At 42.2% G+C, this 13134-nt stretch overlaps 1 protein-coding gene across 1 annotated transcript in view; it reads right to left on the bottom strand.

Annotated features, from left to right (window-relative positions):
• Nucleotides 1-13134, bottom strand: part of HHAT (hedgehog acyltransferase) — a 230799-nt gene that overhangs the window by 211433 nt on the left and 6232 nt on the right. The window contains exon 2 of the mRNA XM_060754333.2: nt 10355-10512. Within this exon, the coding sequence (XP_060610316.2) occupies nt 10355-10463 (109 nt within the window). The 5' untranslated portion in view covers nt 10464-10512. The remainder of the gene's footprint in view (nt 1-10354; nt 10513-13134) is intronic.

The raw sequence follows: 13134 nt of genomic DNA, 5'->3' as shown, positions 1-13134 counted from the left end.
TTCTTTGATCATGAGGATAATCTTGTTTAATTCCTTATATTTATCTTTCCCCTTTATTCTGTAAATTAAGCCTTTCCATTTTGCCTTCCATGACATTCTGATTTGGCCCATCCTGTAGTAACTTTTCCTTTCGCAAATGTAGTCTTGAAGGAGCAAGTCCACTAAATATTTATACCACGTTTTGTGTCCCATTTCGTTTGGTCCTTCCAGCCTAAAGCGACTGAGGCTTTAATTGCATCTAACATGTAATTTATTAATCTCTCCCATTCTTTGACTTTAATTTTCTGGAGGAAAATTTGTGCCTTGTTCCAATCTATTTTTATCCCGAATAGTTCCTCCATTTCCTTCTTAATTATTTTATGGAACTTTTGTATTTGTTCACAATCCTACCACATGTGAATGTATGTTCTGGTTTTCCTGCAGTTGTGCCAACATTGTTTTGGGAAGGTTCTGGTTATATGAGCTAATTGCACAGGAGTTTTATACCATTTTGTCTAGATTTTCCATTACAATTCCTTCATTTTTAAATGTTTTATTTTATTAATTGAGGCATATTATAGTATTGGTAGGTTATATTAAGGTAAACCAATTGAATGCATTACAAATACCTTTTAGACCATTGTGTATGTTGGATTCTGTTCTATACACACAGCAGCTAAAATTTCGTCTTCCAAAAAAAGATGAAGAAAAACCCATAGAACACATTACAACACACTTTTTGGGTACTATGTATGTTGGAATTCTGTTCTAAACACACAACATCCAAAAATCTCTCCAAAATAACTCTTGTATATCAGACACACACAAACATACATTCACTACCACTTCTAAGTTATTGGAGATAAGAGACCAGCAATCCAATTGTTTTTATTTACTTGGGTGTCCTTCAAGAACGTTATTTGCAGGGACCTCCTAGGGTTCCCTGGAGGTCCTTACTAGCGTTCATTGCAACATGTCCAACTAATGGAAAATACTTGGCTGTATCACCACTCATCCCTTCACTCTGACAATCGGGAAATTGCTTTGTTGCAGGGTGCTGTTTTGTGGGTGGAAACATCCGGAAATGTAGCTATAGAGACATGGAAACTATGCCACAGTCCCAATGAAGGATCATGGTGTGGTTTCCATTTGAAAAGGATTTACTCCAGCCAAAGGTTTACTGACTGAAATAAAGGCTACTGACTGACTGACTGACTGAATTTATTCCAGAACACAGTTACATGTCAGAGACAACCAACTACCAAGATAGATCACTAAAGCAACTTTATTTCAACTCCATGACTCTTTCAAACTTTAATCTAACAACAAAAATAATGCAAACTCTTCAAAACTGTGTAGATTGAGATACTTTTCATATTACTGGAGCACCTGCCACAATGTGATAATTCTCACTCATCTAAAGATCAGTTTAAAAAATTCTCAGAATTAATGACATGATATTTTGGAAGCAGCTTTAGTTATATTATATAAAATCACAGGATATGTACATTTCTAATATTTGTGTGTAGCTACCTGCCGCCACCGCCACTAAATGCCAATAAGAACATTCATAGGAATTGAGAAAGCACAGCCTTGGCCAATGCCTTACATGTGTAATCCAGTAGATATCACAGACACTCTTGCCAACAATCTATCCCTAACAAAAGATTGTCAAAAACCATTTCAGGGTCATGCTGAAAGCCACTAACTGTGCTTAGTTGAAGGAGGAGGGTGCTATTGGAGTGAAGAGCGAAATTCGTGATTTATCACCTTTGCCTTTCTGAACAGATTCTTAATATCCACCTGAAGAAATTCATCTCTCAACAGAATGAGTTTTTCCTTTGTGACATCCAAGATGAATCTCAGGAAATGTCGCCATCTCTCAAAAATTCCCTTTTTTGTTTTTAACCTGGTGACTGAGCAAATCCAGAATCAGCAACTATTGCATTCTGTGGGTTAACACAATGGAAATGTAGATGATTTGTGCATCATAAAGTAGTATGTTCTGTGACCAACTCTATCAGTCTTGTTCTGTATTATATTTTAAAGCAGTGGTTCACAACCTTCCTAATGCTGCAACCCTTAAGACAGTTCCTCGTGTTGTGGTGACCCCCAATCATAAAATTATTTTCATTGCTACTTCATAATTGTAATTTTGCTGCTGTTATGAATCATAATGTAAATATCTGATATGCAGGCTGTATTTTCATTCACTGGACCAAATTTGGCACCAAATACCCAATATGCCCAAATTTGAATACTAGTGAGGTTGGGGGATATTGATTTTGCAATTTGGGAGTTGTAGTTGCTGGGATTTATAGTTCACCTACAATCAAAGAGCATTGTGAACTCCACCAACGATGCAATTGAAACTTGGCACACAGAACTCCCGTGACCAACAGAAAATATTGGAAGGGTTTGGTGGGCATTGGCTTTGAGTTTTGGAGTTGTAGTTCACTTGCATCTAGAGAGTACTGTGGACTCAAGCAATGATTGATCTGGACCAGACTTCCCATGAATACTCAATATGCCCAAATGTGAACACTGGTGGAGTTTGGGGGAAATAGACTTGACATTTGGGAGTTGTATTTGCTGGGATTTATAGTTCACCTACAATCAAAGAACATTCTGAACCCCACCAACTATAAAATTGGGCCAAACTTCCCACACAGAACCCCCATGATCAATAGAAAATACTGTATTTTCTGATGGTCTTTAGAGACCACTCTGACACCCTCTCACAACCCCCCCCCCCAGGGGTCCCAACCCCCAGGTTGAGAAACACTGTTTTAAAGCTATACCTCTCTGCACAGATTGAATGGACACTGTGGATATGTTCCACCAAACATAAATTTGAGGTCATATTGAAAAGGGTGTGGGCAAGATAGAAAGTTACAAGGACACAGTAGGTATAGCCAGATAGCTACAGGCATAAATATCAGAAACCAGCCTCACATTGAGATCATTCACAACTCATGAATTTCCCTTGCATTAGTTCTACACTAAATACCCTAAGGCACTAGATTCTGTCTGATCTTGCAAGCTAAACAGAGTTAGCCTTGCTTATTATTTCCACAGAAGATCACCAATGAATACCAGGTACTGTAGGCTATATTACAGAGGAAGGAACTGACAAAACCACCTCTGATAATTCTTGGCCTGAGAAATCCATCTAAAATGCATGGGGCCTCCATAAGTCAACGGGCAACTTGAGGGCACATACACACACAGGATATAGTGGCAAATTAGGACACATAGTTAATAGAACAGTTTCTATAGCAACCATACACTAATGTCAGCATGAAATAAATTCCTAGTCATTCCCATCCCAACCCAAAGCAGGTGCCCTATAAAACTAATGGGATTTTCCAACTCAAAACCAAGACATCCCAAAACGTACTTTGGACTACAGCATGCACAGCTTGTAATAATGTATTTTTGCTGGGAAAGTGAATTTCCACTACCTCAGCCACGGGGATTGCAGTTAAATTCAAAGGGAACAGCCATATTTCCTGCTAATCAAAAGAGTTTCACAGCTTCAACCCTACATGACCAATTAGCATGAAAATAAAATTGTGATATATCAAGATAATTAACCAGTCTTCCCTCTGCACCTTTTTAGGTTGAAAGTGGTAGCTATTATTTCTTGTTCTTCTAGGGGTGTGAAAGCTTGGGAGACAGGAGAGAGGGCAGATCCCTTTTCAACTTCTCCCTCAAGTGTCCCATTTTTTCAGATCTTTGGATCTCTATTTCTGTCTTGGATTGTTGTAGGTTTTTTGGGCTATATGGCCATGTTCTAGAAGTATTCCCTCCTGTCTATTTCTGTCTTGTTTAGTCTTTTGGACAGCTTACCCTACAAATCGATGATAAGAGCCTGCATTCTTCATGCTATGGATTGTTACAAATCCTGGCTTGCTGGAAAGGTTTCTGAATATTATTAATTAAAATAGTGGTCCAGGAACAAAGGATGGTCCACAAACCATTAACTGCTTATCCATGGTGCATTTCCAATTTTAAAATAGGAACTGTTGTTGTCAGTGTGCACAAACATGAGGCCAGATGTCTTAAGAAGCAGTTATAGACTGACTAGATCAAGGTCAACACTGCCATATAATCCAGATTATCAAAGAAGACAATCCATGTAATTTGCTTTGTACTGAATTATATGAATCTACACTGCCATAGAATCCAGTTCAGAACAGATAATCTGGCAGTGCAGATCCAGGCTTAAATGTTGCTTGTTTTCATAGAATCATAGCATTGGAAGAGACCTGGTGGACCATCCAGTCCAACCCCCTGCCAAGAAGCAGGAAAATTGCATTCAAAGTACCCCTGACAGATAGCCATCCAGCCTCTGTTTAAAAGCCTCCAGAGTAGGAGCCCCCACCAAACTCCGGGGCAGAGAGTTCCACTGCTGAACAGCTCTCATAGTCAGGAAGTTTTTCCTCATGTTCAGGTGGAATCTCCCATTTCTGTATTTTGAAGCCGTTTTGAATTCTGCTCCTGAATTCTGCTATCCCTCCCAATTTGGTGTCATCTGCAAACTTGATGATCATGCCTTCTAACCCTTCATCTAAGTCATTAATAAAGATGTTGAACAGGACCGGGCCCAGGACGGAATCCTGCGGCACTCTACTCATCACTTCTTTCCAGGATGAAGAGAAAGAATTGGTAGGCACCCTCTGGGTTCGTCCGCTTAACCAATTACAGATCCACCTAACCGTAGTTTTGCCTAGCCCACATCTGACTAGTTTGTTTGCCAGAAGGTCATGGGTACCTAGTTAAAGGCCTTACTGACATCCAGATACGCTACATACACGGCATTCCCTGCATCTACCCAGCTTGTAACTTTATCGAAAAAAGAAATCAGATTAGTCTGTCATGACTTGTTTTTTGTAAATCCGTATTGATGATCAGCAGTGACCACATTTGTTTCTAAGTGTTTTGAGTATTTGTACTTCATCTTTTCAACACTGTTTTTGAGAAAACAACAATATACATATTATCAGATAAACTATCTGGAACACTATTCCTGTAAATATCATTAGAACTCTTCTTGAATAGTATGACAATGGTATGGCCACAGCATACTCCAGGAATTTTCTACATGGCAACAGCAAAATGATTTCTTGATACCCAAGACTGTTGGCACTTGCTTACTTTTGCTTATTAAACATCTAGTATTTAAAACAGTGATCGTATGTGGTAGTTTGACATTAGGCTCTAACTCTGGAAAAAATATTTATTATTATTTATTTACAGTGTTTATATTCCATGAAGAATATCCTCAGAGGCTATTTAACATTCCAGCTTCATGAGGGTATTCTGGCCACCAGGGGAGCTGTCGCTTCACCGTCCATTAGTGACAATGATGGAGTACTTCCTCATTCTTTTTGCATGCTTGCTGGAGATTTTATGGCATTGCAAATTAGTTAAGTTAGCCTCCTCGCATAAGCAGTACCTAAATTTCCTACTTGACAGGTGCAACTGTCTTTCAGGCTGTAAAGGTTGACAGCAAGCTAAACAACTGTTTGGAAGCTCACTCCGACCCGGGCTGGCTTCGAACTCGGTCAGTAGTTATCTTAATGCAGCTGACTCCCAGCCAGCTGCACCACAGTCCCGGTTGGTTTGAATCCCTGCTCAGTCATGCAATCCACTAGGTGACCTTGGCCAAGTCACATTTTCAGAGTAATGTAAACCTGATCTGAACAAATCTTACCAAGATAACCCAATTGACAGATCCTTTTTAAAGTTGCCATAAGTCAGACAACAATAACAACAAATATTTAAGACATATTCCCTAATATAATATTGTTTTCCTTTTCCTATATCATATCCAAGGGCCTGGGTGGGTTTTAGACAGGTCAAAATCACAGCAATCCACTTAAAACTCTAAAATTACATTGTATGCTGTTTTAATAAATTATTTCCTGAATGTGCATTCTAATTTCACACATTTGAATATGAAAAATCCAGGATTTACAGCACATTCCTAACTGGGCTTAATTTTATTTTCATAATGTAAACATCAAAAGCAAGAATAACAACTGCAAGACAAAAACATAGCAAAATGTGAAGATACCGAATTGGCTTTTAGTAGTGCAGGCAACATTCGTAAAGATTGTTTTGCTATCTCCCCCTTGTGGAAAAAACACAGCATGGCAATGTAGTCTAACTAAACACTACTGCAGATTGATAAACCCTTAGTCAAAATAGTCAAAACTATTTGATTTGAGTCGTTGCATCATAAGTATAAAGATATTTAATAGGAGTTTAGGAGAGGTGGAAATTAACTGTAGTTGAAGAACGATGGTTATATACAGAGCGTGGATATGTGTCTTCCTAGAAAGATATCTGGATATCTGAAAATATCAGGTAATTCATTGAGACAGAGGGGGCACTGATATCCATGCTACAGAAACAGTAAAGCTATATACCGCAACACACTAGCTGAACCACAAACTAAGGAGAAACATCTTTACAAAGCACCTGTTCCCAATAACAGAAACAAGCCTTTTAAAAAGAAAGACCGCCATTCAAGAGAACAGGTCTCCAACTGTACTCTGTGGGTTCTGTGAAAGCATTGTTGGGGTTCTGCAAAGTATCTTTGAAATCTTTTAAAACCTCATTTAAAAGTCCATGCCAAAATATGCATGTTTTATTGAAATTCAGTGTACCTCTGCTTTAAAAATTAAATTTGAATCTGTGCAATGGAATGGCTTTTGGGTAGGCCTGATAGATGTAGACTTAGGGCTATTTGAGTTCAGATCCCGTTTATGTCCACCTATTGATGCAAACTAGGCTTTTCCGTTTCTGCTTACACCAAAACATTTAGAAGTAAGTAGGATGCTGCTCTGGATTTATGTCGTCAGCTACTGGACATGAAGCCCAATTTCAAACCGTTTTTAAATACAGAAATGAAACAACGTCATTCATCACATTAGGTACAAATCCTGTATTTCAATTCTGCCTGACAATCTGAGTGAAGCCATTATAATATGGGAGGCATATACTGGCTCAAATCACAATGTAACTTGCTCAGTTCACCTGATGCCAACATTCTGTAGTAGGTTAAGTTTCCAAGCCTCAAACGAGTTGTAACAAAAACACAGGATCCAACATGTGGATTAGGATTAGGCTGAGATTCTAGGTTTACCTATGCAAACCAGTCAGATACAGTATTTCTCAGTTTTGAAGCCCCTTTCTCCCTGTATTCTGTGGAACCCTGGGATTTGTAGTTTTTTTCTGGATAGAACTCCAAAGAATGGAGCAATGGCAGTTAAAGTAGAATCATAGTACTATACTTGTGCAATGTGAAAGGCCACTCAGTTATTTAGCAGGATTATGCAACCACTAGTCGACCTGAGAACAACATGGGTTCTAAACTCACAGGATCACAGAGTAGGAAGATACCATAAGTGCCATCCAATCCAACCCCCGGAATACACAATCAAAGCACCTTCAGTAGATGGCTATCCAATCTCTGCTGAACAACCTTCAGAGAAGGAGATATCACCATACTCCAAGCCAGTACATTGCATGGCTGAACAGCTCTTACTGCCAGGAAGTTCTTTATAATGTTTAGATGGAATCTCTTTTCCTGCAGGCTGTATACAGTTCCCTACTAACATCATTCAGTTGCTCTATCTGAAGTGTTATGAGATTCTCAGGCAGCTGTAAATCACACAAAGCTACAACTGAGAACCCTGATCTCCAGAGTCATAGTTCACTACTCAAACCACTACATCACACTGGCTGTCCCCGATATAGCCTCAAATCTACTCCAGAATGTCCTCAAACACTGTGGAGCAAATATGGGAGAGTGATGGAAGATGAGTTCCACCAACTATCCGCCTTATCACATCGAGAAATTTCTCAGTTGTAGGACACTTCAGCCTCTTTTCAAGCATAGAGAGGCACTGAGCTCATCACATGAGTTAAACTACTTCCGGCTATCATGCATAGCCCTCCTTGGTTGCAAAGAGGCAGAAGTGCCCTGAAAGGAGAGAACTCCGGCAATCGACCTCATCACATTTGGAAATTTCCTCCTCGTAGGACATTTCAGCTGTTGCACTCCAGAGAAGGATTCCCTCTGACTTTAAACACCACACAGTTGAGTTAAAATAGCAAGCAGTTTATTGAGGGTAATACAAGCCAAAGCAATAAAAAAGTAATCCACAGTGAAAGGTAAATCCAAATGATTAGGAAGTTAAAAAAAAGCAATTAATCCAAAGAGAAATAGTCCAAAGAAGTCCATGAAACTGATTTGATTTCAAAGACAAAATAACAGCAAAGGCACTTAAAACAGAAATCAAACAAAGACAAAGATCCAGGAACTTGGCATGAAGAACCTATCGAGAATCCAACATTGCTTTGTCTGAAGCTAGACTCAGTACTTGGCACTTATATGTCTACTTTGTTTCCCAAACAGCTAAGAATGGCTTTTTCCTCAATTTTGGTTTCACTTCTAACTTCTGCTCTAATCTGACTGAGTGCCTTAATTTCTGAATTGTTTTCTTTCCTGGCTAAAACCACTTCTGTTCAAGGCTTCATTAAAATCTGCACCTTGAGAATCCCTTTGCAGCAATACAGGCCTCTCTAAGCCCTCAACTGAACTGCATTCAGGCCTTACATCCAGGGCCGTAGCCAGAAAAAAATTTCGGGGAGGGTTGACAATCTGGGGGGGGGGGTTGAAAATTTGGGGGGGGGGTTGAAAATTTTGGGGAGGGTTGAAAATTTTGGGGGGTGGGGTGGAGTTGAAACCTGCCTCTTAGCTCACGCTGAAGCAAAGAGCACAGGAGGGGGCAGAGCAACCTTCAATAGCCTGCAGCTCCACCCCTGTCAACCACCTCCACCAAGTCTGGCCTCCTTAATGAGAGCATTCAACACACACACACACACACAACTTGGTTGCTTCGCTACATCGGCTATTGCTGCAAGTAATGACAGTGTGAATAAATTGTCAATATTTGCTAGAGATAGTGCTTGCAGTTCTGGAGGGACTCTTGATTTTTGCATCTCATAGACTTAGCAGCATGGGGATTTGGTTAACCAGTTAAAATTCATGAGTAAACCAGGTTTTTTTTAAAAAAAATCTGAAACATTTCGGGGAGGGTTTGAACCCCTAAAACCACCCCCTCGCTACAGGCCTGCTTACATCTATAAAACCAAGCCCAGGAAACAGACCATCCCCTTCAGGAATATCTTCATGGACAGCATCCCCATTCCCATCAGAGGAATCAACTTGAACGTGAACAACATAGTCATTTCCATCATCCAAAGGAACCTGATCATTAGACACAATCACAGGCTGAACAGGCTGACATACAACATCAGCCTCTTTTCAAGCTTGGAGAATCACGGAGCTTATCACATGTTCCGGGGTTGAAAAAAAAGCAGAAATGTCCTGAAAGGAGGGAACTCTGAACATTGACCAGTAATCATCTTCAGAGTTCCTACCTCCTATCGTACTTTACTCCCATGGTTCGAATTGAAAAACAGGTAGGATGAGAATCATCAAAATTTCCCATCCTGTTACGTTTCCCAACCGTCAACAGTCTCTTCTATCATATGGGGTTTGGGGCAGAACAATTTTATCCCATGGAAAAAAGTGGTGTTAAACTGGTGTCAGTCTCGTTTAACGTAAGGGCCTTTGGGCAGGGCAAGGGTTGCTTCTCCTGATTTAAAAAAACGTAATGCTAACCATGTGATGAATATAAGATGAATGCCAGTTTTTTGCCAGCTCTTAGGTTTCTACATGTGAATGTGATGGGAGGCAGAACTCGAAACAGGACTGCTGACGATATAAGAGGGGCTAAAAGGACGGTCACCCATGCTTTCCCGTCTCCTATGTGTCTTTTGCTGATAGGCAGACTCTGCTGGAGTTCATTCCTTGCCTTCAATGGCATTTCTCAAAAATACCATCTAGGCATGAACATTCTGAATTCTCCATTAGAAAAGTACACAACAAATTTTCATTTTTAATCCCTTGAAACCATTAGTAAGCCAACCTTCAAAGATGCTTAGTTTCTCCTCTTATTGAAAAAATAAATAAATGCCTAGTTAATGCTTCTAGAGCTTTCTTACTAAGCTAATGTACAACCTGGAATTACACTTTCATTAAAAGTAGAAGCACAAGCTGTACTTTCCAGTCTTTCTCTGTAGCTTTCAGCTCATACAAAGAAAGGTTACCCACGAGCTTCAGGCAGAAAGCCTCTGTGGGACGCCCTGCTGGGGACTGTTAGAAAGTACCCCATTAAGAAGAACTATTTACGTCAATACACTGAGAACTACAAAAGCAGTACCCAAAGTCAATACACTGAGAACTATAAAATAATCAGTACCCAAAGACCAAATGCCTGCGAGAGAGACTTACCTCGAGAGGTCTGGAAGACTTCATAGAAAGAATAAAAATGAAAGCCAAAAGAAACAAAGAGGTAAAAATACAGTTCCCATTCAGGCAGCATCCTTAATTGTAATGACATTTTTCAAGATTCTTGTTATCTAGGAGGAAAACATCATGGTAAACAACACCTGTAAACAAGGAAATAATGAGAATTATTAAACTAAAACCCACTGAGCCTACAGTACAAGAAAGGAAAACAAATATAAGCCAAATATCGTTCTCATTACAGTTCCATGTTACATACAACAAAACAAGTGGAGTATCCTTTATCCTAAAGGCTTGGGACCAGAAGTGTTTTGGATTTTAACAGATTCTGAAATGCCTGTGTTTGTATATACGTATATAATGAATTGTCAGATTCAAAAAGCCTACATTAATTAAGGAGAAGTGTGGGTGAAGAACAGCAGTAGAAACTGTGCAGCCCATAAGTGATATTCAGTTCTCCAAAACCCTAGGAGCCCCCATTAGAGCAATGGGTTAAACCCTTGTGCCTGGAGGACCACTGACCAAAAGGTCAGCAGTTCGAATCTAGGAAGCGGGGTGAGCTCCCATGTGTCAGCTCCAGCTTCTCATGCAGGGACATGAGAGAAGCCTCCCACAGTATGGTAAAACACCCAGGCATCCCCTAGGCAATGTCCTTCCAGATGGCTAATTCTCTCACACCAGAAGCGACTTGCAGTTTCTCGAGTCCCTCCTGACACACACAAAAAACCCAAAACCTTAAACCCAAGAAGGAGGTTAGACCACCGGATTTCTCTGGGGATGGAGTTGTAAGGATATTGGGGAACAGGTTTAGGATTCTGAAAGAGGTTTTGATAGAGCATCTGACCAACTTGGGAAAAGATATGGATGTACAACCTTCAACATCCATGCCGAGGCGACCCTCACAGGTGCAGCTCAGGACTTCATGTCTGCCATGGCAACCATGGGGCTGTCCCAACAAATATCTGGCCCCACCCACTGTGCTGGACACACATTGGACTTGGTTTTCTGCCAGGGATGGGAACAGGGTGGCGGTGTTGAGGAGTTGTCCATCTCTCCGTTGCCATGGACCGACCACTTCCTGATCAGATTTAGGCTCACTGCGCCCCCTAACCTCTGCAAAGGTGGAGGACCTATTAAGATGGTCCGCCCCAGGAGGCTGATGGATCCGAAGGGATTCCTGACGGCTCTTGGGGATTTTCCCGCCACCTCGGTAGGTGACCATGTCGAAGCCTTGGTGGCTCTCTGGAATGGGGAGATGGCCAGGGCTATTGACATGATTGCTCCGGAACGTCCCCTCTCAAGTAGCCGAGCTAAACCAGCCCCTTGGTTTACTGAGGAGCTGGCAGTGATGAAGCGAAGGAAGAGGGAACTAGAGAGCGTGTGGCGTTCGGATCCGAGCGAGTCAAACCGAGCACGGTTTGTGTCCTTTCTTAGGGCATATGCCGCGGCAATAAAGGCCGCAAAGAAAACTTTCTTTGCGGCCACTATTGCGTCTGCAAAGAACCGTCCGGCGGAGTTGTTTCGGATTGTCAGAGGTCTTTTAACTCCTACCACTGCAGGTGGGAGCCCTGACAATTCGGGCGCGCGCTGTGAAGCATTTGCTCGGTTCTTTGCAGACAAAGTCGCCTTGATCCGTTCTGGGCTGGACGCCGCGTTAGATGCAGACTCCGAGAATGTAACGAGAGCACCTGCTTGTCCTATTTTGATGGATTCTTTTCAGTTTGTGAAACCCGAGGATGTGGACAAGATACTTGGAGGTATGAGGCCCACCACGTCCATCCTAGACCCCTGCCCATCCTGGCTTCTGAGGGAGGCCAGAGGGGGATTGGCTGAGTGGGTAACAGTGGTGGTGAATGCCTCCCTTCGAGAAGGCAAGATTCCAGCGAGCCTAAAACAGGCTATTATAAAGCCGCTGTTGAAGAAGCCATCACTGGACCCCACTAAATTGGACAACTTTCGGCCTGTTTCCAATCTCCCCTTCTTGGGCAAAGTCATGGAAAGCGTGGTGGCCTCACAACTCCAGGTATTCTTGAGAGACACGGATTATCTGGATCCGGCACAGTCTGGTTTCAGACCGGGGCATGGTACCGAGACGGTCTTGGTCGCCTTAGTGGATGATCTCCGCCGGGAGCTAGACAGGGGGAGTGTGTCCCTGTTGGTGCTCCTGGACCTCTCAGCGGCCTTCGATACCGTCGACCACGGTATCCTTCTGGGGCACCTTGCGGAAATGGGTCTTGGGGGCATTGCTTTGCAGTGGCTCCAGTCATTGCTGGAGGGCCGCACCCAGAAGGTGTTATTGGGGGACTCCTGTTCCGCACCACAACCTTTGACTTGTGGGGTGCCACAGGGTTCCATACTGTCCCCCATGCTGTTTAATATCTACATGAAGCCGCTGGGTGAGATCATCCGGAGTTTCGGGGTGCGGTGTCATCTGTACGCAGATGATGTCCAACTCTGTCACTCCTTCCCACCTGCTACTAAGGAGGCTGTCGAGGTCCTGAACCGGTGCCTGGCCGCTGTAACGGTCTGGATGAGGGCGAACAAACTGAAACTAAATCCAGACAAGACAGAGGTACTCCTGGTCAGTCGCAAGGCCGAACGGGGTATAGGGTTACAGCCTGTGCTGGACGGGGTCGCACTCCCCTTGAAGGCGCAGGTTCGCAGCTTGGGTGTGACCCTGGACTCATCGTTGAGCCTGGACCCCCAGGTTTCAGCGGTGACCAGGGGAGCATTTGCACAGCTCAGGCTCGTGCGCCAGCTGCGCC

Source organism: Anolis sagrei, chromosome 1 (assembly GCF_037176765.1).
Source record: "Anolis sagrei isolate rAnoSag1 chromosome 1, rAnoSag1.mat, whole genome shotgun sequence".
Taxonomy (NCBI): domain Eukaryota; kingdom Metazoa; phylum Chordata; class Lepidosauria; order Squamata; family Dactyloidae; genus Anolis; species Anolis sagrei.
This window is presented reverse-complemented; position numbering and strand designations above follow the sequence as displayed.